Consider the following 25,538-nt stretch of genomic DNA (forward strand, 5'->3'; position numbering starts at 1 on the left):
CCCATTTCTGGTTTCGCCCGTTGTGATATTGCTGGAATATTGCTGCTACAAGCGATGTAAAACTATACTCACACACTCACTCACTCTTTGTGTCACTCATAGGGTTATCTGAACCAAGTCTCACAGGCAGATGTCATATCCATAAATGTTGCTGATGTTTAACCTTTGTTTCAACATTGAAAAATAACGAAATACTTTTTGACTAGGATCTGCCAAATGTGTTGTCTGCCAGAAGATTCGTTGGATGGTACAATGGCCTCCCAGAAGACAAGGAAGTAGGTGGAATTTATTGGTACAAAAATTCACTTGCTCACGTCAACTTGTCCAGTGTTACATTAAACATTTAATGTCCAAGTAATGTGATCTGTTTACCCATAAATATGTGTCCATGAAGATCTAGCTCAAAATTGGTCATCAGCCACCCATGCTTGTCGTTAGAGATGATTGGGTGGTCAGGCTTGCTGACTTAGTTGACACATGTCATCGTATCCCAGTTGCATAGATTGACTGCTCTTGCTGTTGATCACTGGATTGTCTCGTCCAGACTCGATTATTTACAGACTGCTGGAATATTGCTGTGTTTAGCGTTTATAAACAAACCAACCAACCAGAAATGTATACACTAAAGACTTCAGTGTAAAACCAACGAAGAAATGTTATACAATTACTGAGGTATTATATAATGTATTGACATGTTTACAAATCAACATAAATAGCTATGGCAGTAGTGTAAAATATAGCATCATAGTAGCATTAGAAGCAGCAATATCGTCTGTGATAATGATATTCATAATGGTAACAGCGACAGTGGTCAAGGTACCAAACCTGTCCTAGGCTTGATAGCCAGTGTGACACTGATACAACCGCTGACCTTGATGAAGTGTGAGATGACAGGCATGCTCCTGTGTCTGTATATGTGAAAAGGATGTTGGAAATCTCTTTATTAAGCAGGATTTTTTTATTGCTATTAAGCAGCTTTAAGATTACTTTATTCTGTATTTTTCAGAATCCAGACAGAAACAATGTAGTAAAGTAACAACACTGTCGTAACGTGAATAACACTGCTGTATAACACATGTAATTGTTGTTCTCAGTTGCCAGTTGACTTGAGCTGTGACTCGGCTGTTGTATTGGGCCATGGAAACGTTGCTCTGGATGTAGCGAGGATCCTACTCACTCCGTTGGATATACTGAAGGTAGATACATAACATATGGTCACCAGCTGCTGGATTTACGATGGGTCACCAGTTGCATGATTCACCATTGAAAGTCACCAACTGGAGGATTTGTAATGGATAATCACTAGCTTCTGGATTTACATTAGATAATCACTAGCTCCACAGTTTACAATGGATAGTCATCAGCTGCAGCATTTTAAATGGATAGATGATTTACAATGGATTGTCACCAGTTGTATGATTTACTTGGGATAGTCATCAGCTGCAGGATCGGCAATGGATAGTCACCAACTGCAGGATTTACAATGGATAGTCACTAGCTGCTGGATTTATAATGGATAGTCACCTGCTGCTGGATTTACAATAGATAATCACTAGCTCCACAGTTTACAATGGATAGTCATCAGCTGCAGCGTTTTAAATGGATAGATGATTTACAATGGATTGTCACCAGTTGTATGATTTACTTGGGATAGTCATCAGCTGCAGGATCGGCAATGGATAGTCACCTGCTGCTGGATTTACAATAGATAATCACTAGCTCCACAGTTAACAATGGATAGTCACCTACATGATTTTCAATAGTCACCAGCTGCAGGATTTTAAATGGATAGTCATCAGCTGCATGATTTACAACAGATTTTAACCAGTTGTATGATTTACTTGGGATAGTCACCAGCTTCAGGATTGGCAGTGGATAGTCACCAACTGTGGGATGTACAGTAGCTAGACATATAGAAGAGATAGTTACCATCTATAGGATATACATTAGATGATCACTGACAGTGGGATGTATACTCTTCCAAAAAAGTAAGGGATCTTCATTTCTTTTTATTTACGATTAAAAATATTTAGGAGATTTATTGGAATCAATCAATGTTGATATGATATTATTGAATGTTTTGAGAGTGCATCACCATTTGCACTTCCTTGCAACCATATAGTTATTTGGAATGTAGTATTTTTTTAAAGATGATTGGTGTATGGCATGTAATTTGCACTACGATTTTCATTTTAAAACAAACGACTAGAAACAAACACTAACAAATATGTGATGCAAAATGTGTGTCAAAATTAATGTTCTAAGTGATTTCTTGACCTTTTTGAAAAATTGTCAAAATAAAAAATGGAACCCCATGTACGTGGATGGGGCTACTGCATTGTGTGCCTGCATATCATGCGTTGTTTGAGGTTTTAATAGAGGGAAATGGTGGTGTGTTCATAAGATGTCTGTCCTTGAAATGTTTGTTAGCGTTTACACTTCCTATCCAAATTGAAAGTTCATTATCCCCTACTTTTTTTAAAGAGTTTATGAGAGCAATAGGATATACAAGGAGTAGAATTTATATATGATACTTGAACACAATCATTATTTACAGCAACATTTCTGATTGTAAGTGAATATCAATGAATTAAATGTTAAGACTTACTGATTTTGCTTGTGGCTTACCCTTGTATCCCAGCACCAGAAACTGTACCGTACAATATCAATGGATCGTTGGTTCAGAATCAGTGGATGGTTTGGTCCAGAGCTGATTATTTAGCAATTGCTGTAGTACAGATGAATTCCTTCTGAGTGGTCTTAAAGAAGATACAAACTTTATTGATTTCATCTCCATGATAATTCTCAGTTTTTTTTCAATCATGTTCATTGGTTGTATTTCAGAAAACGGATATCTCGGAACATGCCCTTGCTTCTCTGGCTGAGAGCCGTGTCAAACAAGTGCATCTAGTCGGCCGACGTGGCCCATTGCAGGTTGCCTTCACCATCAAAGAGTTACGAGAAATGATTAACCTGCCGGAGTGCCGGACAGTCATTAACCCACAGGATGTGGCTAGCCTTAAAGAACTGATAAATGGTGAAATGGCAACTACAATTTTGGTGGTATATTGTTTATGAGCTGTTAGCAGTATTCCAGTAAAATCATGGTGGGGGACTGCAGATATGTGACCCGTAAAGGTCCCGAGATAGAAAAGGCTACCAATACTTGCCATAAAAGGCAACTATGCTTGTCGAGTGATCAGGCTCGCTGACTTGGTTGACACATGTCATTGATTCCCAATTTCACACATCGATGCTAATGCTGTTGATCACAGGATTGTTTGATCAAGACACAGTTATTTACTGACTGCCACCATATAACTGGAATATTGCCGAGTGAGGCATAAACCTAAACTCACTCACTCACTCACTCACTCACTCCAGATATGTACTTCATACATTCTACCGATGTTGGGAATTGAACCCAGGTCTTCAGCATGATGGGAAAACCACAAGGCTACCCTACCACTGTATGTTCATGCGTGTATACCTGGGTTAGCATTGGTAAGAGCGACTAATGGGATAAGGTGGTTAAGATCTCTGACGTAGCTGATACGTCCTTGTATCCTAGTTGCTGCACAGCTCCATGCTCATGCTGTTGATCTCTGAATTGTCTGGTCAAGACTCAACAATTTACACACCAATGCCATATAGCTGGAATATGGCAGAGTAGGTTAAAAACTACAAACTAATCCAAACAAACCCATCATCGTGGATTATTTGAATCATGAGATATGAGTAACAAGCTTTACCCCTAAAGTTATAGTAATATTTAAACCAGAGGTGTTCCTTATACCTCCCAGACATCCCTCGTCCTCGGAAACGTCTGACAGACCTTCTGTACAGATCTGGCTGTGAACCTGCTGAAAAGGACATCAAGCGCTGGGCAGACGCTGTACGTCAGTGGAACCTGCATTTCTGTCTCAGTCCACAGGAAGTAGTTGCAAGTGCTGATGGGAAAGGACCAGAAAGAGTTCAATTTGCTGTGAACAGACTTGAAGTAAGAATACAATTTTAATGTACATTAAAAATGTTCAGTTTTGATAGTTCTATAAAACACCCATTTAAAGCATTTTATCAAAACAAACATTCTTGACGATTTGATTGGCTGTAGAAGAGTGAGTGAGTGAGTGAGTTTTACGCCTCACTCAGCAATATTCCAGCTATATGGCGGCGATCTGTAAATAATCGAGTCTGGACCAGACAATCCAGTGATCAGCAACATGAGCATCGATCTGCGCAATTGGGAACCGATGACATGTGCCAACCAAGTCAGCGAGCCTGACCACCCGATCCCGTTAGTCGCCTCTTACGACAAGCTGAGTCTCCTTTTATGGCAAGCATGGGTTGCTGAAGGCCTATTCTACCCCGGGACCTTCACGGGGCGGCTGTAGAAGACAGTATGGTAGAGTAAAGGATACAGTTGTACAGTAAATATTGCAGCTATTGACATTCAAAATACATGAACTGCCAGTGTCAGAAGTTGCATGTGATATCTTTCAGGGTCCAGACATTCTTACACAGAAAGCTGTGGCAACCGATGTGGTGACTGATATATCTTGTGGATTGGTAAGCTTGTTGTCAACTTCATGCTTCATATTGCATCATACATGCTTTCATTTGGGAACCTTGTAGAGTTTCTAGGAGTTAATGTGTCCCAATCATACTATGCTTGCTGTAAGGACTGGTAAAGGGCTGTCTCTTTAGTGTGAAAGTATACTGGTTTGAGAGGTACCTGTCATGGTCTAAATTCTGCACATTAGTTACACATATATATGCACACATTGAGTAGGCCATATCAGTTCTAATTTACCAGAAAATGGTAGAGATGAGACACCTATAAATCTCAGTATCAACACATCACCATACAAATAACCACTTAACACCATGTACTACAGTACATATGGAAGACTAACCGTTGAAATACACAAAGGTGAGCTCATTTCCAGAAGACCTTTTAACTTCTTACAGCTGTGTAAAACTGCTGACTGTCTATTTGCTTGAGAGTGGCTATAGCAGCAGGTCAACAGCTGAGTTAAAATTGTTTGATAATTATGTAAGCTAGACAAAAGACTGAGACGGGTCAGGGCTTGGGCTATTGTAATATTGGTGTCCTTGCATTGATTGATATGCTTTGCTGGAGCATTCTTCAGTTGTATATTGACATAGGGTGATCACATCTATGCCTATCAAGCATTAGTGTTGTGCAATATAACTGGTTTACTGGTATTTACCAGTTCAGACATGAATATGATACATATTACGATATGCTTATCAAAAACAGGTATATTGACAATATTCAGGGAAACTTCATATCACCCAGAAATCTGTGGATAATTCCATTTTTCATACCAGATGACAGACGTTAAGTTTGGTTTACAGCAGTGTTCTTAATTTTTGTTCTAGTGTTTCGGATCTGAATGTTTTAAACATTTACTCATCAATGATCTCTGATATATTCTGACCAGGTCAAGTTGCTGTTTGAAACATCAGGGCTTTTGTGAGTTTTTGAGAAATTGAGAAACTAGTTCAAAATAGTAACTACTGTGCTGATGTTTAATTGCTCTTTTCCTTATTTCATTTGGACTGGATTTTATTTACATTTTTATTTTCTAAAGATTAAAGGCTTTTATTAAAACTTAATCAAGTACAGAGACTTTGTTGTGTCTTTGCTTTATAAATCAAACATTTGATTTTGTTGGAAAAAATGCCATGCAGTATATTGCAATGCATATCTCAATCCCCACCCCTATCAAACATCATGTCTAAGTATGCTGAAATAACCACTCCTAAAGATATGTATTATGTACATAAATAGGTATACTACATGAACTGAAACACTGCCACATAAAGTATAAAATCTTCATCAATTTTTCTGCAGATCTCAGTATTGCCTTGGCACCTTGTCACCTTGTTTTAATTTCATAGTTTTGCTCCACCACCCTGACTCATTGATATTGTTATCTACCTCTTACAAGAAGAATGTGTTGCTTAACATGAATTCTAAGCTGGATCTTAGGTTATCCTGAACACAATATGAATATAGTTCTGCACTGTTACATTTACAGGTGTTAAGAAGCATAGGCTACAAGAGCATCCCAATCGACAGCACCGTACCCTTTGATGCAGACAAAGGAATAATCCCCAACAAGAACAGCAGGGTACAGGGTACTAAAGGTAGGAACAGTGCTTCAAATTAGTGTGTTTGTAATTGACATGATGGTATGAAATTGTGCAGATATTCAGGGACTGGTGATATGTCTCAACTGCTTCTGACCTGTTGCTGGAGTTACAATTGGTGTTCAGTAAGCCATGTTAGTCATAAGAGGCAACTAACAGGATTAGGTGGTTAGATTCCTTGACTGTGTTGACGCGTGTTGTTGTATCATAACTGTGTCGATCGATTTTGATTATATTGATCACTGGACTGTATGGTCCACTGATTATTTACGGATGGTTGCCATATAGCTGGAATATTCGTGAGTGCACTTTACCCAACAACAACAAATGGAAAAAGGTTGTATTTCATGTCTCACTTGTGTGTTTGTTGTTTAATGAAGCACCTAACAATATCTCAACTATATGATGTCAGTCTTCAAATAATCATGTAGATGTCATGAGCGTCCATCATTCCGCAGAATTTACCTGATACTGTAAATAGTACGGGTGAGAATTATTCCTAAACCAACAATTTCACTTGAAGTAGCTGATTTAATGAGTTGACATTTCCATTTGATGGTGTCATGCAATCCAGAATGTCATGGATTTCAATCATTGAACTCTTGTCCACTGGAATAGTTGCAGACCGTCATCATCTTTAAACAATAAACGCCCACTGTTTCGGATATTCTAGGTCTGTATTGTAGTGGATGGGTTGGACGAGGACCAGTAGGTGTCATACTCAATACCATGACAGATGGGTTTGACACTGGCAAGGTCATCCTCAAGGACATGGATGAAGGTCAGTTGGAGACAACAGGGAAACAGGGTCAAGCAGAGGTCAAGGACATCCTGACACAGAGAGGTCAGCCCTTTTGCAGTTTTGTGTTGTCACATTGTTTAATTTAATATAATGACAGGCATCTAAGCTGTCAAAATGACACAAAAAATTCCACAAAACATGCAGAAGCAATGTGGTGTCATGGAATGATTTGCTTCCCCTGGTTCTGATACATGACCAGTATGTCAGGGTCAATCTTGTTGGGGGTTTTGAAACACTGTCTCTTAATGATCACTAACTGTTTAGATAACTCAGGTACGTGTATATTCTGAAATGAAGCTTTAGTTTGAGTACTCTGGCTGAGTATATAAAACTGTGGCATTGTGGGTTAGTTCTGTAAATGTGGCACACATACAAGTGACAACATGAATGCTATCACCTCACCTCACCTCACCTTACTCATTTCAGGTGTAGAAATTGTCACGTTTTCCGACTGGGAGAAGATCAACATGACAGAGTCAGAAGCTGGCAAGAAAATTGGGAAACCCCGAGAGAAGATAACTGACATCCCTAGCATGCTTGATGCTGTCAAGTCTAAACCTTCTTGACTTGTATATTAATCTATTCAGAAGTGGTACATAAGAAGCTTTATTCATCCCAGAAATGTCAGTTGTAGTGAGTCCTACATTTATAGTCATTACATGTAGTGCTGGACCAAGTGCAAGAAGAATGCTTATCTTTTAGGATCTCACAGAAAGTGTCCAACAGTAAACATGGGCAGTGGGGTAGCTCAGTGGTTAACATTCCACTCATCATGTTGAAGACCAGGGTTTGATTCCCAACATGGGTACAATGTCTAAAGCCCAATTCTAGTGGCCTCGCATTGATATTGCTGGAATATTGCTAGATATGTCTTAGAACTGTACTCACTCACCAACAGTAATATGACATGCAGTCATACAGAAATTTCTCTCAGTACAGAAATGGCCTCAGAATGCATCAGGTTATGAAAAACAGAGCTTGAGCTTTTCCCCAGAGCTTGAGCCACATAGTCAAAACCACTCAGACATGGCGTTAGGAAATGGGTCACTTAGACTAGCAACTTGTTCTGAGGGCCATCATGCTTTCAAAATTGTTGATTCAGCATTATATCAGATAGGGCGATGGGGTAAAGTAGTGGTTAAAAGCATCGATATGAAGACCTGGGTTTGATTCCCTGCATGAATACAGTGTGTGAAGCCCATCTCTTATGTCCCTTGCTGTCATATGACTGGAACATTGCTGAAAGCACACTTTCTCATTGAAGGGTAAAATTGTGAATTGGTTCATGACTGGAGGATATCTTTAAAAGTGCTACAGTGCTTTTGTCTCATATTTGGTTATGTAGCAGGTTGTGTTATTTGCAAACTGTGTAATCACTACTAGTTGTCCTATATTTTTTTATGTTGTAAATTGTATCTTCTGTTAGTAATTGTTTTGATTGAAATATATTCTTGTTGTTTCCCACCCCAGATTTAGGATTAGGCTCTAGTGTTTGGCTCCGTCCATAAATGCGAATTGGAATACTAGTATCTTAAGAACCCTTGAATAGATTCTTTTCATAAATGGTGCCTAGGTGTATCGCAGTATATGAAAGGTCCAAGTCAGGTTTTGTGACCTTGAGTTTTATTTCAGGGTCACAAGGAGACTTTAACGTTTGATATCTCAAGAACTGTTCACTGGATTTTCTTCATATTCAACACCAAGAATTTTCTAGGGAAGGCGCAGGGCCCAGTTGATTTTCGTGACCTTCACTTATTTTCAAGGTTATGGTGACACCTTGAAGATTTCAGCATCTTAAACTGCATGTTAAGATTGTCAGCAAGATATCGCATGGACGGTTCACTGGATTTTCTTCTTAGACTTTCAAGACATGTCTGGAATGTTTTTCAATAAGCAATATCTTTATTACTATTTTTTGCACATTTCATATTCTATGACATTCTTGTCTAGGGCAGAGTGAGCCTTTGTGAGATTTGAAAAACTACAGAGCAGAATATCGAAAGAGGTTGGCTGGTCATGTTTCTGTTGACAATTAAATTCATCTTAAACTATAACCTTTACTTTCATTACTTTTTAAGTTTGATTTGTTAACTAATGTCACCTTAGTGGCAATACTTGTTGTGTTTCATATGTTATTGATAAGGGGCCTCCATTGATACACAAGCTTCTTATGAAAGAAAGAGTCGTAAAAAGATTTTTATGTCACTTAACCGAAACAACTTGATGTCCATCAGTGTATTTTGAGTGTAGTTTTAATAAAACAACAAAACAGATACAGACTCAGAAGGTTTTAGATTCAGTATGTCATCATATTTAGTCACATCAAATGTGACAGCTAGTGAGCAAAGAAATTGTTCTTTACAAAGTTTATGTTGGTGGATGCTAAAATCAAAACAGTTTTTAACGTTATTGCTTCACAAACCATAATTCACTCAAACTGTGGACCCTTTTAGTATAACAGTATAACAGCGTTACTCTAACAGACGAGCAGAGAGCGAACAGACCAACAGGAAGTCTAACCAGGGACAAGGATGGACAAACTGACCAGCCAATCCAGCCATTTGCTGCCTGACTTTGGTGCCTGCCTCTGGTAGTCTCTGTTGGAGTGTCTGTAAACTATTCACCCTATTTCACATAGTTGTACTGTAAAGATATAATCACCCATTTTTTATTTGGTACTTTGCCTCATGTTGTTCGAAGAGAGCTTGTATTGGCAAAAGATTCAGTTATCTTTATTGTGACATGTATTGTGATCTTGGGAGAAACTATTTGATCGTAATTGATACTGATTGTGAAGCCAGGTTCATTGTTCAACATATTAAAGTATATATTTATCAATATGGTCCGTTTTGTTTTGATGTGGGAAACAGAGAATGAACACATCCACATCTCTGCAATGTTTTGTATACACTTAAAGGGGAAATCTATACATATGGAAATTAATTAAGCAACACCAAATTCAAAGACACATAAAAACTTAACAAAGTTTAACGAAGTAATTTTGATGATTGATTATTCAATTTTGATGTATTGACATACAGCATGAGCTTTTCATGGGTTGATATGACGCGCGTGAAGCTTGCACAGCGCACGTGCATTGCTTTAACCTCAACTTTCGAAAAATGCACTTTTTCCCTGGGGTGTTTACAAGCGCAGGTTGTCGATTGCATTCGGTTTTTCATTCATTTCAATGTCATGGCACGTAGGAAATTATCAGAGGCCACTCGTTGGCAAATAATCGGCATGAGGAATGCTGGTATGTCTCTAAGACAAATCGGGACTCAAATCGGACGACATCATTCCATAATTTCAAAACTTTTGAAAAAATACCGGGCCACTAATGAAGTTAAAGACCTGCCTAGACCAGGAAGACCCAGGAAGACCACAGTCCGGGAGGACAGAGCTTTACTGAGACTTGTACGGCGCAGGTCCTTCGACTCGAGCTCTCGGTTGAGACAGGAGTGGCTTCCAGGGAGACCCATCTCGAACAGGACTGTTCGGAATCGTCTGAAAGCTGCAGGATACCGGGCAAGGAGGCCAATCAAGCGACCCAGACTGTCTCCAGCCCATAAGGCAGCCCGACTGGCCTGGTGTAATGACCGTTTGCACTGGAACATTGCCTCTTGGAGGAAGGTCCATTTCTCAGATGAGAGCCGGTTCTTGCTGCACATGGTGGACGGTCGTACTCGGGTCTGGAGGCAGAGGAACACAGCAATGGCTCCACGGAACATCCAGGAGACTGTGGCCTTTGGGGGAGGTTCCGTTATGGTATGGGGGTGCATTTCCATGAACTGCAAGTTGGATATCATTACCATCCGTGGCAACCTTAACGGTGTTCGTTACCAACAGGAGGTTCTTGACAGGGCTGTGGTACCTCATTTTGAGAACCATCCTCTGGCAACGAGACCCATATTTATGGACGACAATGCTAGACCTCACAGGGCGCATGCTGTAAATGATTTTTTGCGGCAAAATGCAATTGACAGAATTCCATGGCCTGCCATGAGCCCTGACCTCAACCCCATTGAACATTTGTGGGACTTTATTGGCCGTCGTGTGAGGCAGAGAGACCCACCAGTCCATAATCTCAACGAATTGACGGCTGCCCTGCATGAGGAGTGGAACAGGATCCCCCAGAATCAGATCCGGAGACTCATCCAAGGATTGAGGAGGCGTCTGGAATCGGTGGTGCGTGCGCAGGGAGGACACACTAGATATTGATGAAAGTCGGTGTGCAGACTCTCAGATGACTGTTCTTTCTTTCCATGTGACATTTGTGTTAATACACCTGACAACAACGTCTGTGGATGAATAGTAAATTGTGTCCATTTTTTCATGAATTTAAGACAGTTTTAAGAATTTGGATTTCGTTGCAATAAAGCAAAGTCTTGATACTTTTTCCCTTTAAGTTGTTTGTCAGAGATCGTCTGTTGAATAAAAAAGTGTCAAACTATATCAACCCGGCATATTTTGATTGTCAGAACACTTCAAAGTTGCTCCAATAGAAAAAATTGGGGTGTTGCTTGATTAATTTCCAGGTGTATATTATGGAAGAATTTTGGATGTTTTTAGTTGAATTATAGTGATAACAAAAGTAGTCATATTGTTTCTACCCAGTAAACTGGAACAAATCAAAGTACAGCATTAAGTAGTTGTACTGCAGTATAACAGCAATGCTTGATGTCCTTCTTGTAGTGTGGTTGCCATGGTAATGCAGAAATGGAATTGCTGTTTTGAAAGCATTGATTGCTTGTACCAAGAATTATTTCCACACTGATTCATTAGACAAATTTTACTGCTATGGAACATTTGGCCAATCTTCATGAAGAAAAATTACTCAATATGAGTATGATGTTGTGATAAAACAGTGAGTTAGTCAGCTACAAGGGGAGATAACTCCAAATAGGATAAAGTACAAGGTTGTTTTGGCAAGAAAAGGAAATAGTCAGGATGTTCTAGAAGTGGAGACTTTTCCTTTACTTTATTGTGAACATACCTGGTTTACATCAATTACTGTCATAACAGATTGTATCACAACTCACTTCCTGGTTCATGACACATTGTCCTTAGGCCAGGAATGCAATGAAACTATTCAATGAAACAAGGACAGAAAAATAACCACCCGTTCTTCAGTCACTTGTTGTGACAGTTGATCCATAGTTGTATGAAAATATCAGGTGTTCTTTAATTCTCTGCTGAGTAGTTAGGGTATATGTATTGTCAGAATGGCCTTGAGTCACCTTTTATCAAAATCATCAAGTGTAAACTCCATACATTCAATGCTAGTCCTTTCATAAAGAAACAGACCCATGGAGGTCCCTGTGTAGATTAGGCCTTCAGCAACCCATGCTTGCGATAAAAGGTGATTATGCTTGTCGTAAGAGGCGACTAACGGGATTGGGTGGTCAGGCTCGCTGACTTGGTTGACACATGTCATCGGTTCCCAACAGCGCTGATCGATGCTCATGTTGTTGATCACTGGATTGTCTGGTCCAGACTCGAATATTTACAGACTGGCGCCATATAGCTGGAATATCGCTTGGTGCAGCGTAAAACTAAACTCACTCACTCACTTCATAAAGAAACAATCCTATTTTAGGAGTATAATTCCCAAACAATTATGATGAAGATACTGGATGTGCAATTTACATTAAATATTCAATACAACAATGTGGAATTTCATATAAAAGTTATATAGGTGGAAGAAAAAGTTAAGCGCCAGCCTATTTCAAAACTAAGCAGTAATGCTGTGGAAATGTAAGGCAAAAAAAAAAAAATAAAACACCTATCCATATTTAGAAAAGGTTCCTCTACTGTCTGTTCGGGTTGAAATAAGAATAATGATTGATAAATTAACTCAAAGAACTGTAGAGGATTTGTCACCATGACAACAGCCATGTTATATGATATATGTGGAGTATGGATGTATATATTATGAATTCATAAAGCTCATATCAGATGTGAAATAAATTATATATATATATATACATGTACACTGTGTTGAATATTTCCTTGTTTTAATGGGCCAGGTGGGTATAAAAGTTAATATTATCATTTACTCTGTTAGAAAAAGTTCTGTTCATTGAATGAGATATTTTTCACGTCTGATTTCCTGTTTGCCTTCTCCCTTCTGCAGTATCTCGTATATACTAGAAACCATTGTTCAGATATCTTCCTGTAACATACACGTGAAGGTCCCAGGGTAGAATAGGCCTTCAACAACCCATGCTTGCCATAAAAGGCGATTATGCTTGTCGTAAGAGGCAACTAACGGGATCGGGTGGTCAGGCTCGCTGACTTGGTTGACACATGTTGCCAGTTCCCAAAAGCACAGATCGATGCTCATGTTGTTGATCACTGGATTGTCTGGTCCAGACTCGATTATTTACAGACTGTCACCATATAGCTGGAATATTGCTGAGTGCGGCGTAAAACTAAACTCACTCACTTTTAAAAACTATTGTAAATAGCAGATGTCACAAGGGGGGGGGGGGAGTGACAAGTTTGAAATATATGAAAAACATCAAAGTCTTGATTTAAACAGCTATATTTGCTTCAAGAAAACAATTATTGGATTACCAGGATTTATTTTACTGCGGATTTGTGCTAATTTTACTAGCACCTTGAACTGATTTCAAAGACTTGCCCACCTCTGTAATATGAGGAAGAGGACAGAGTATTCAAACTCCTTCATCAGGTGAATGAACTCGAGAAAACAGCTATATAGTTATGTACCTATGAAAAGACCAAATGACAAGATAAAGGTGAACACTCAGGTGAACACAAAGGTGAAGGTTGATTGAAAGTGACAATACAGAAATGGAAGCTTGGAGTACATCTACAGAGTTACGTGTTTCACTTTAAAATACCATTTTTATTTTGTTTGTGATTTAAACTTTAATGCACCCCGATGTTTTATTTCATTATCCATGTGAAAACATGATGAAGCAGCCATAAAATCACTCAATGCTGACAGAATAGTCTTGATCATATTGCGAAAGTACGGTGGGTGTTCTTTGCGTAGACCAGAATTGGCATCATAGCAGGAATTTAAGCTACTCGATTGAATATATTTAACGTTTCCAAATGAATCTTTTGAATACCTTCCAGGTCAATTTTTAGAGAAGTGGATTATTTCAAGGGATTGTGCTTACAAGTTGTCATAAACTTGCGTTGCAGTATGCTTCATTTAGATTCGCTAACTCCTGGAATGTCAATCAAACATTTACATTTCCACGGAACCTCAGCGGTGGAAGCTCTAGACCAGAGCTTACATTTTCGAGGCTCTCTTAGCGCTATGACAGTTGTAAGTGCCATACGTTAACATTAACTTAGGACTGTCTTAGCGCTGAGAGAGCTTCGAAACCTATCCCCAGTAAGCCATGCTTGTCCCATGAGACGATTAACGGGATCGTAGGGTCAGTCTGGCTGACTTGGTATTCACATGTAATCGTAGATCGATGCTCATACTGTTGATCACTACATTTTGGTCCAGACTCGATTGTCTACAGACCACCGCCACATAGCTGGAATGTCACTGTGTGCGGCTTTAAACAACACGCCACTTAATCAAACGGGCTAGAACGCCATCGGCGATGTTAGAGTGCTTCTTTGTAAGAGGCGACAAATGAATCATGTGGTCAAATTTGCTGACTCATCGCCTTTACTGCTCTTTATAAAGTATTGCTCAAGTATAATCACTGGATTGCCTGGCCTCGACTAGAGCGCCTTCACACACATGGGATGTTAGTGTAGCGAACAAACAAACAGGTTCCAACGTCTGGATATCTTTCTGGAAATTCGTTGTACCGACCGGAACTTTTGCTGGTATTAAATTACCTTTCCAAATCCTCAACACACATGATCTTGTAGAAAAGCTATCTTGTCTTCTTCGCCCTCTGTTGTGTTGTTTGTATCGACAAAGTACTCGATTGTATCAGTCAGTAAGGAAATCTCCGTTTATCTCCTCGACAGATTGTGGGAGCAAGCAAGAGAGAGACGAGTGATCTGTAAATTTGTCAACATCTCCCACCTCAATGTAAGAGGTGGTTGTCAACACCCGCGGTATACAATATTCACGCCTGTACCTGACCTGTCAAGTGGATCAGAGGATCAGATTACCTGACATAATCACAGCTCGCACGCAGGACCGACCCGCGACAAATGGTCCCGTTGTGCATCAGAGGAGGTCATCTCGGGTCACAGCAGCACCGTTACTTCCTCCTCAACTACCCGTGAAGGTCCCGGGGTAGAATAGGCCTTCATCAACCCATACTTGCCATAAAAAGTGACTGTGCTTGTCGTAAGAGGCGACAGGTGGTCAGGCTCACTGACTTGGTTGACACTTGTCATCGGTTCCCAATTGCGCAGATCGATGCTCATGTTGTTGATCACTTGATTGTCTGGTTCAGACTCGATTATTTACAGACCGCCGCCACATAGCTGGAATATTGCCGAGTGCGGCGTAAAATTCAACTCACTCACTCCCTCCTCAACTACATTATTGATTGTCAGTTGATAGTTTCATATCACTGTACAGTTGTAATACATATCTCGTGAAGAAAGAAGAAAAAGGTTTTCAGAACCAGGCCCTGCCTGTCGTAAGAGTCCCGTCGTAAGTGGCAACTGACAGGATCGGGTTTTCAGGTCCGTTGACGTGGTTGATGCCTGCCATTGTACCTCAAAGTCGCAAATCTGTGCTCATGATATCAATCATCTGACCCAGACTCGACTATTTACTGTCATATCGCTGAGTGCGGCGATATCAGGTGATAGTACCATATATACGTGTTAAAACAAATACCCCACTGCTGAAATACACGTGGTGTTTGGCTCCCGATGGTTGGAACAGGCGAGTAAAGGGATCGGTTGGTCAGACTGGCTGTCTTGGTTGATGCAACTCATCGCATGCCAACGTCGTATGTCGACGTTCATGATGTTGGTCACTGTATTGTCTGGTCCAGATTCGATTAAGAAAACAAATCTTCGATATTTCAACTTAGACTGAGAAAAGCAACTGTACAGAGTTAAGCTAACATTGATCTAACCGATGTAATTAAAGTGATGTTTCTAATGAAACTGCGACACATCACAGCTTGTCCAAACAGAAAAAATAATTGTCTGATGTTTTTCAATCACATCTATAAAAGTATCGATTCGAAGAGGGTTTCCTCAGACTTTTCATGCCAAAAGTGCTGTTTTACCTTGCCTTTCCGGAACTTACCGGCACTCCTTTAAAATACAAGTTTCACATGATGGGGGTTAAAGGATTATGTGATACACCACATCTTCAGTCTCAGAGATATCTGAGTTTGAGAGCATTCACATTCACTTCGAAGACCTGGGTTCGATCCCCGACATTCGCACAATGTCTGAAGCCCATTTCCAGCGTCCCTTGCCGTGATATTACCGGAATATTGCTACGAGCGAAGTAAAATTAAAAGCACTCACTCTGAGTTTGACCAGTGTATGTGGACTTGAAGGTATGCGGTGGTGTATAGGCCATTTATCATTTGGGATGGGAGCTGAACATACTGGATAAAATAAGTTAGGGATATTGGTATTTCTATTACTGATATTTTTAAGCGTGTCAATGAATAAATACATCATTATTCATCATTTCAAAATTTACAAATATCCCTAACTATTTTTGTCCAGTATAAATGTATATCATTCGAATGATGGAGGAACAGCTCTGTGTTCGTGTGTGGGGACGCTTCTGTTTGTGATGTGTCAGCATTCGTCTGCATTCGTGAGAGAGACAGACAAAGAGAGAGGGTGGTGGTGGTGGTTATTTATGGTATACAGTATATATTGTACATGACTGAATCTCATTGTTTGAAAACACTATGCTTCTGCGCCAAAGATTTATTTGTTTAGAATAAACATGGTACATATATACATAATTAATTGTTTCTTCATTACACATTTACACCTTGAAAGCACCCTTTGTGGACATGTCACAGGGCGTTATTCGTCGCCCGACTTTCAAAATGTTTCACATTATCATCAAATGTTTGATTTGTATCAACATGTTCAATGGAACCAGCCATTGCGCCTGTGTGTAATGAATGACCCGGTTGTAGGGGGTTTATCCTGCCAATATCACGACCATGCATGATGGCTATATATTGATGTTATATTTCACAAATTCACAGCTGTTTATCGATTCCTAGGCAATGTTCAGTGTACCCTTACAACGTAAAATTAAATGAATGGTCGACGTACTTTTTCTAAGATCTTTCATCTCGAATATTCTATAAAATGATACGCATATTTCGTAACGCATGTAGTTCATTAGGGTTCGTGTCAACGACTCTTATTATATCACATGAAGTTATAAACCGTATATTGTATTCATTTTTCAGTCACCACAAGGGCCAGTCGTGCCTATCGTAAGATGCACTTAACGTTATCTGTTGGCAGTCTCAGTTCGATACATGGTATTGCATACCAATTGCGTAGATCGATGCTCATGACGTCAGTCACTTGATTATCTAGATCAGACTGGATCACCCACATATCACTAGGATACAGCTGGAATATTGTGCGGTTTTATACAACAAAGAAATAGTTCATATTTCGCCATGAAAGTATTTTCGCGAAATTAACTTCTGCATGGTACAGAAATATATGATCTGCTTATTGTTGCGTGGACCACCATGAGTATAGTATGGTCTTAGCCAATTCCAGTAGAACAATAACTTCAATAGTATAGCATTATACGAGATGTATTGCATCTTATTTTATAAAACAAACCATAACGTCTTATGGCTATATACAGAGATTATAGGTTTGCAGTGAAAACCTTCCGATCAATTTCACTTTATACAAAACAAAGTGAAATTAAGATGGAGAATGCTCATAATTTTACCTTGCCAGCTCAAGATTTAAATCTCAGAATTTGATTCACCTTAGGATAAATGCTCTTTGACAAGCGATCATGGATTCAAATCTTTGTTATTGGTTTGTTTTGCAGGGGAGTAAGCTCATTGGTTGGAACAGAGAAACACATGCACGTGCGATACGTGATTAGCGTTAGCTTGGACCAACCCTCTTTGCTCTCGGTGTTCCAGGTAATGTGCATTACTTTGTAGTACAAACCAATAATTGCGATTTGAAACTATCATCGCTTTTAAACCAACTTTTATCCTAAGCTAATGAAAATTCTGAGACTGAATTGTTCCGCTGGCAAGGTAAAATAATGAGGATTAGCAATCTTGATTTTACTTCATTCGATTTACTTTTTAGCTTATAGTGAAATTCATCGGTACGTTTTCACTGTAAACAGACAATAAAACCAGTTGTGACCAGTCAAGACCCGGTGTTAGAATCTGTCTTCATTTACCCATGCATGCTTGTTAGAGGCGACTAACGGGATCAGGTAGTCGGGATTGCTGATTTCGTTCATACATGTCATCGTATCATGATTGCGTAGATCGATGCTCATACTGCTGATCACTTGATTGTCTGGTCCAAACTCAATTATTTACATATCTCTGTCATGTAGCTGGAATATTGCTGAAGCGGCGCCATCAGCGACCGTTGCTTCTTGTAAGAGGCGACACATGAATCAGGTGGTCAGAGCTGCTGACCAACCAACTATAATGCTATAGCTGTAAAAGTACAGACGAGACTTATACATCTAGTTGAACTGTTACACATTCAGAGAAAACGTAAAGTCTTCTGTCGCGGTGGGGTAGCCAAGTAGTTAAAGTGTTCGCTCGTCACAACTGGGTTCGATTCCCCACATGGGTGACATTGCTGGGCTATTGCTATAAACGGCGTAAAACCATACTTACTCATTACTCTATTTTGAAAACCATATCATACATGCAGGTCTAAGAAAAATGTAACCTGTGACGTTCTTAATGTCACGTGGACAGTATTCTGTTGAAAATAATAACTGCATTATGTCAACAGTGTTCAGATAAATATATACCAGAAAATGCAGTACACATGAAATACGTGTTTGCAAATGTGGATCCTATAGATTTAACTCAAACGTTCTGATTATATATGTATATACCACTGGGATATTACATGTATATGTCTTTTTAACCGATAAGATTAATATTACATTGTTAAGCAGATCGAGACTATACTTGTCTTGTCTCTGTAGCCAAGCACGAGGCCAGCATATTCGCAAAGAATATAGTAAATGAAGAGACACACGAGTCCCTCTCGACACATGCAGTGACAACCTTTGGCATTGTGACAATCAGAGCGAGACGAGGGTGACGATGTGAGAGGGGGCAGCGTTGTTGCACCCTACTGTATCCTTGGATCCCGCCTTTCGCTCTGTGGATACTCTCATAACAGTTACGGCAAGTGTCCGTCGATGTAATAACAAAGGACCGTGACCTTCGCGTTAGCATTACGGTAAGTAATACGTCTGTTCCATCTCTACCACTGATTTTAAGTGAAGAAATAGTTCCACTGAATTAAACATCTCAACGCCTACACGTTTAGGAGCTAAGCAACAGTAAGCGGCCGTTGCGGGATGTAAACATCTGCCCACATCTCATCGGAAGCGCGGTGAAATTTGAATGCGATCTGATGGAAGCTAAATCATCGTTTCATTGATGTTCGATTTAAAGAGTTCAGCTGACCACGACTGGACATACACTGACTGCGTTGTAAGGTGCGTTCTTATCAGCTGTTGCGAACCTTTAACACGTGCTGCTTTCGTCTTGCTATCGAAGCTCAAATACCGTGAATGCTGCATAGTCATCGATAAACTATGCCACATGTGAACAAACGTATGTTTAGTGTTTATGACTGGCTGTAATAGCATTTGTAAGGTCGTATCATCGGACCAGACCGGTTTGACAGTTCAGGTCAGGTAGGTGCACTCGGTATTCGGCAATATTTCGTTCCATATATGCATCTGTACAGATCTCTGTCATGTGACATACTTGAGACGTTTGTTTATGTCTCCTTTGCAATGAAAACTATTTCGTTTAGTGTTGAGCCACACTGCAGTCAGGAGCAAGCGGAGTGATCACGTACACCTATACGTGTACCAGTAATCCTTAACGTATGGGGGCAGTTTGGGAAGGATGAGAGATGATAGTTTGTCTTGATAGTGTGTCCTCAAACCCATTTAAATTGAAAGGGTGCTCCCTCCCCTCCCCCATCCCCTGGAGACCAGACATTCAGAAATCTAGACTTGTTTCATTATCTAGCGCTTTAGAATTGCAGGGAGTGATAGACATAGTGGAAAATAATGTGGTTATTTGTTGCGACCGATACACATACGCACACACATGTGTGTGCGCGTGCGTGCGCGCGCGCAGGGACTAGGCGCTAGTCAAGAGAATGTGTCAGTGCTATCATGGCAACTGCACCAAGTGACAGTTAAATCCTATATAACCAGATTTAAAATCTTCAAAGTAAACTTTTTATCAAGACAACCTATGCATCACTGAGCATATTATATGCTAAAAATAATCACCGCACCTATCAAGAGTTAGCAACCCCTGCCTTTTGTGAATATGCCCTAATCGATGGACGTCTGGAAGAGAGTGACAGAACAGAAAATTGACATACGGATGACATATAACCGTGCACATGTACGGTATCTTTTCTAAGATGTTTCCTTGCTGTGCGTGTCGATATAGCAGAGTCACTTCCTCCATCGTAGATCTGTCTTCGAGATCTGTTCTTTTCCATGTCGCATGAATACGTCAGCATGAATTCAAGCGCTCCGCCGTTTGTTGTATTCTAAGTCTGTTGTTAGCTTTCAGTTGGTATTACTGCGGATCAATCTCATTAAAATCATGGTTCACCCCAATACTTTAGAGGAGTAAAAACGTATAATTGTATTGTACTCGTGCATGAAACAGGTTGTGAGTTTGATAAAAATATATTCTTTAAAAGCATATATAGTTTTACAATCAAGAAATGGTAGCTAGCTAGGTGTTCCATAACATATTACATATTCAAAACTGTGCAAAAAAGCACCATGTCATCTATAAGATTCGATGATCATTTTTATGTCAGACACCTCCTACTCATATCCAACTTGTAAATTGTTTTCTGGTACCTTTCCCAATCACTCACAAGATGAATTTCATAAATCCTGAAATTAGCTGTTTGTGTGTGTGTGTATGTGTGTGTGTGTGTGTGTGTGTGTGTTTGTGTGCGTGTGCGTGTGCGTGTGTGTAATCGTATTCTCTTTTTTAAATTATCAATGAATAATGTTATAATATCGATAAACGTATATCTATGTTGTTTATATCCGTGTTCGATAAAGATTTGATCTCCATTTATGTATATGAAAATGACGGCGAAACACTTTTGCATGATCTTCCTTTAATGTCATTTAAAACAAACAAAATCAAATATAACAAGCTGGGCTTATGTAGTGGTCGTATTTTATTGTATTTTTACAGGCAGGTTTATTTTTAGATAGTAACAAACATCAGTCGGAACCACATCCCGTGCAATTTGCATTTCAGTGAAGTTTGTGAGCGAAAACTAGTTTAGAAAGGAAATCCGCAAGTACATAAGGACATTGCCTGCTTGTTGGATAAGAGGTGGCGCCAATTTGATTCACACTGTAGTTTGTTTGATACATTCCTGTCTTTAACGGTGAACTGCCTTTTCACAAACCTTTTTCCTTCGCATGTTATGTTCATTTTGTCAATTCGACACGCTTATACTTTTCGTGTGGATTACAAACTACCTAGGTCCCGACTGTGACGTTGATCAAGTGGACTGGTATTTTTTTCAATCAACAAACTAGATTTATTTTAAAAATTTAATGTGTGACTTGTATATAAGACGGCTGAAATATCACCGCAGATAGGTTACACCATTCGAGAAACTGTTTCAAATCAACATTTGATACTTATCTCTCAACGTCAAACGTAACGTAACTTTAGGGAGCAGTAATTGTGTGTATGTCATCAAACGAAGGCTCCCTCTTCAACGCATGAAGTGATGACGTTTCTCACAATATTTTGATCAGTTATGACAGTGCGCGGAAATTCAAGAAGTGGTAAGAAGTCGATATCCTGTTTGGGGGACTCATTTATCTTTTGGGGACTTCAAACTGGACATATGATGTGTAAGGTAGTATATATGCCATCATAGACAGTTAAGGTTGATTTAATTTTAACGTGACAATCACGACAACAGCGTTAGCTTGGGGTCCATTTTGAAGTTTCCACTGGCACTGCTGGCTGCAAGTTTAATCTACAAGACTACATCGGTACTATCACATTTCACATGTTTGCCTGCAGTGGAACCCTGGATAACATTTCCACAGCAGCTGAAATGTTTAAGTAATTAAAATTCTTGTGGCGATGGTTAACCAGGTCAGCGCGATGCAAAACACGCAAAAAGAGCCCCCAAAGCGCTCGTCGACCTGGCGTTATATGCGAAGTAGGCATGGGGAAGAATATATGCGGTCACTGACTCTGTGTAGTGTGCATTTGATAATAACACTGGCCAGTCTGAAACCGGGCGAAGCGGGATAGAAATCGCAAACTGCTGAAGGAAAACATAAATCTCCATCGTATATATCGGCATTTGACTCAGCCCATATGTTATTAGAATTTCCAAGGGATGATGTTTGTTGTTTAACGCCGCATTCAGCGATGTGATTGTATATATAATCGAGTCTAGGCCAGACAGTTCGGCGATTGATATCGTGAGCACTGATCTGCCCGTTGAGATACAATGGCATGTATAAAACACCTTAACGGGCCTGACCACTCTATCCCGTTAGTCGCCACTTACGACAGGCAGGTGTTGCTGAAAACCCTTTTTCTTCACGAGATATGTATTGCAAAAGTATGACGATACGAAACTATTAATTGATAATCAAGAATGCTGTTGAGGAGGAAGTAACGCTTTCTGTTGTGACCCGAGATGACCTTATCTGACACACAACGGAACTATTTTGTCGAGGGTCAGTCCCGCGTGTGAGTATTCTGAAGTAATCTGATCTTCGGGTCTATTTGCTAGGTCAGGTACAGGTGTGAATGTTGTATCCCGCCAATGTTGACGCACATGCCGACCTGTGCTGCTTGAATGCATTGAGGGTGGTAGATGGCACGCATTCAAGACATTGTCAAACAGATCACACGTTTCTCTTGTGTTTGCTCGAAACATTCTGTGAAGGAGTTGAACGAAGATTTGCTTATTGATTGATACATTCGAGTGCCCAGTCTATACACAATATCTTTGTTGTTGGGTATGATCCCCATTCGAGGGGATTCAGTATTTTGGAGAAACATATGTTTCGATCAAGTCTGTTCACCCGATCCGGTCAGTCGGAAGGATTGGTTGCCGAAGCCCAGTTCCAAATCAGATCTCAATGGAGATATGCCACTGGTTCCGAAATAATACATCACACAAAGGACACAACATCTACACCTGACTTTATCTGTCTAATATTTCATTTGAGCTCACTGGTCTCGCTTTCTAGTGATCAACAGCACGACCGTTGATCTAGGCAATTGCAAACCGTTTGGAACCGATGACAAGTGTCAACCAAGCCAGTGAGCCTGGCGACCCGACCTGATTAGTCGCCTCTTACCACAAGCATGGGTTACTGGAGACCAGTTCCACCCAGGATCAGGTCCCGGAGAATATAAAATATTATCTGCTCATACAGACATGTTTTTGATGTCTGAATAAGTTGATAGACAGGGAAACTGTTATTAGATTAGCACTGTACCAATCTTTGGTAAGGTGGAATAGTTTGTAACTGGTATTTGACACATTGTTTGAAGTAATATTTGGCGGTCATCATCATGTAACATCGCATGTTTATCAGATGATAAGTAAATATAGAACCTCATTGCATAGCATGCCCAGTCTTGACTATACCCAGAGACAAATACTGAAAATTATATGAATTGCTGACAAGAATGGTCTTCAATTATAATGGTTAAATCTAAGGACATTTATGTTATGTCCTGTACATATTATCTTGTTGGTATTTTAGTAGACTATCAGAATTACATTATTGAGAATATGGAACCTAGTTTGAGAATGTAGCACCCATGCAGTCGCTTGTACCTTTCGTTTTGATAGGCATTGTATTTCACCTTGTCCCTACCATAATGAAAATTGTGGTTAAAGATTTTAAAGAATGTGAGTCTCGTCTAGTTTTCGGAGACATGTTGCATGTGTTGTCCAAAGCTGCACGCTTTCAGTGGCATGTCATCTTGCCTTGATCCTCGCTCACGAGGCCATCAGTTTTACTCGGTATACTGTTACCGCAATGGTTACTCATTGAAATGTATTATATTAATAGTTTAATCATTGTTTCCATTTGTTGAGTATGTTTTACCAGGGCATGTAAGTAAAATATCAATTTGAATCGTTTAGTAGCAATATTAGCAACTCGTTTTTATTCCATAGTATTTCCGGAGAATCTATGAGGGTTAATGCTAGAAACCGATATGTGTATGATATTTAAAATTCACATTTACATTACGGTCTGTATCTAATGTGATTTATATATGCATTGCGGTGGGAATATCGAACATACTGCCACAAGACTAATTTGATTCCGTGACTTGTTAGATAAATAGGTGCTGCTTCAGTGAGGAAATGTATTTATTTGATGTATTCACTGATAAATTATTTACTATGATTACTTTCTGATATTTTGCTGAGTTCAATTCACACTGTTATTGCCATTAAATATGGATTGTCACGACAGCAGCATAACGGCGCGCTTGTAACGCAAGAGTCATCTGCCCTTGGCACGCGTGGGTGAAAAAATAGTTATCGAGCAGGTGTGTTCCGATTTCTAAAAATAGCGACCAATGAAAATAAGCTTCAGTGATGAAGGCCATATTGATACACACAGTAACATACACACAAGCACATGAATGCACGGACTAAGCACAGTCCGATGAGGATAACTGTGAAATCGCAATGGGAAGGCGAGTTAAGAAAGGGATTTCTCAATCAGTGAAGCCGACAGATGTTGTTCAACGTGAATCCACGCCTGAAAGTCCGTGCACACCGTGAGTAGTCGCTTCTATGGTTGATGACGGGTGACCTACTCCACTTTATGTTTTGAATCAAATGGTTGAGTTGAGGACGCGATCGGCTTGGAGGGAACCCCAGACCTTTAATTTTCCTCTCAAGTTTGCATGCATAGTCGTCTATGGTCTCTCCATTTGTACGTATTCGAATGAAAGGAATAGGTTTGTGAGTATTTCCTATATTGCCCAGCAATACCACCGGTAGTGGGTAGTAATAGGTGTTGTGTTATCAGTGACAATCAGTGCGATCCTTTGGGATGTAAAAGCAGGTATTAGGGAATGCACTTTGACACTTGTTGTGACTGTTGGTTATCATGAGTAGCTAGCTATTCCGTTCATGTGAAGGTTTTGGTGTTCTTAGATTTGTGTGTCCCCTGACATGAATTCAGTTACAAACTTTTATCTAGATTTTCATCTGTGAAAAAAATGACAACTCAATGCTGGTTATGATATATGCATAATACTGTTTACAGTTTGTTATTTTCATGCAGATATGATGTAGCACTAGCAGACAAGGTTTTGATTATTTGACACGAAAATGA

General features: G+C 39.7%; 2 protein-coding genes across 6 annotated transcripts in view; both read left to right on the forward strand.

Moving 5' to 3' along the window:
• Nucleotides 1-9,820, forward strand: part of LOC137285106 (NADPH:adrenodoxin oxidoreductase, mitochondrial-like) — a 19,594-nt gene extending 9,774 nt beyond the window's left edge. Inside the window, exons 6-13 of the mRNA XM_067817318.1 lie at nt 207-275; nt 1,095-1,196; nt 2,845-3,037; nt 3,804-4,000; nt 4,504-4,569; nt 6,069-6,177; nt 6,854-7,024; nt 7,409-9,820. Coding sequence (XP_067673419.1) covers nt 207-275; nt 1,095-1,196; nt 2,845-3,037; nt 3,804-4,000; nt 4,504-4,569; nt 6,069-6,177; nt 6,854-7,024; nt 7,409-7,548 — 1,047 coding nt within the window. The 3' untranslated portion in view covers nt 7,549-9,820. The remainder of the gene's footprint in view (nt 1-206; nt 276-1,094; nt 1,197-2,844; nt 3,038-3,803; nt 4,001-4,503; nt 4,570-6,068; nt 6,178-6,853; nt 7,025-7,408) is intronic.
• A 9,406-nt stretch (nt 9,821-19,226) lies between these two features.
• Nucleotides 19,227-25,538, forward strand: part of LOC137283445 (SUN domain-containing protein 2-like) — a 36,363-nt gene continuing 30,051 nt past the window's right edge. For 2 of the 5 annotated variants that reach the window (XM_067814937.1, XM_067814939.1), the window contains exon 1: nt 24,780-24,975. In XM_067814937.1, the coding sequence (XP_067671038.1) occupies nt 24,884-24,975 (92 nt within the window). In that variant the 5' untranslated portion in view covers nt 24,780-24,883. Of the gene's footprint in view, nt 19,364-19,552; nt 19,626-24,779; nt 24,976-25,538 lie in introns of those variants that run through there. The other 3 variants (XM_067814942.1, XM_067814943.1, XM_067814940.1) reach the window with 3 other exon arrangements.

This window comes from Haliotis asinina, chromosome 5, assembly GCF_037392515.1.
Source record: "Haliotis asinina isolate JCU_RB_2024 chromosome 5, JCU_Hal_asi_v2, whole genome shotgun sequence".
Lineage (NCBI taxonomy): Eukaryota > Metazoa > Mollusca > Gastropoda > Lepetellida > Haliotidae > Haliotis > Haliotis asinina.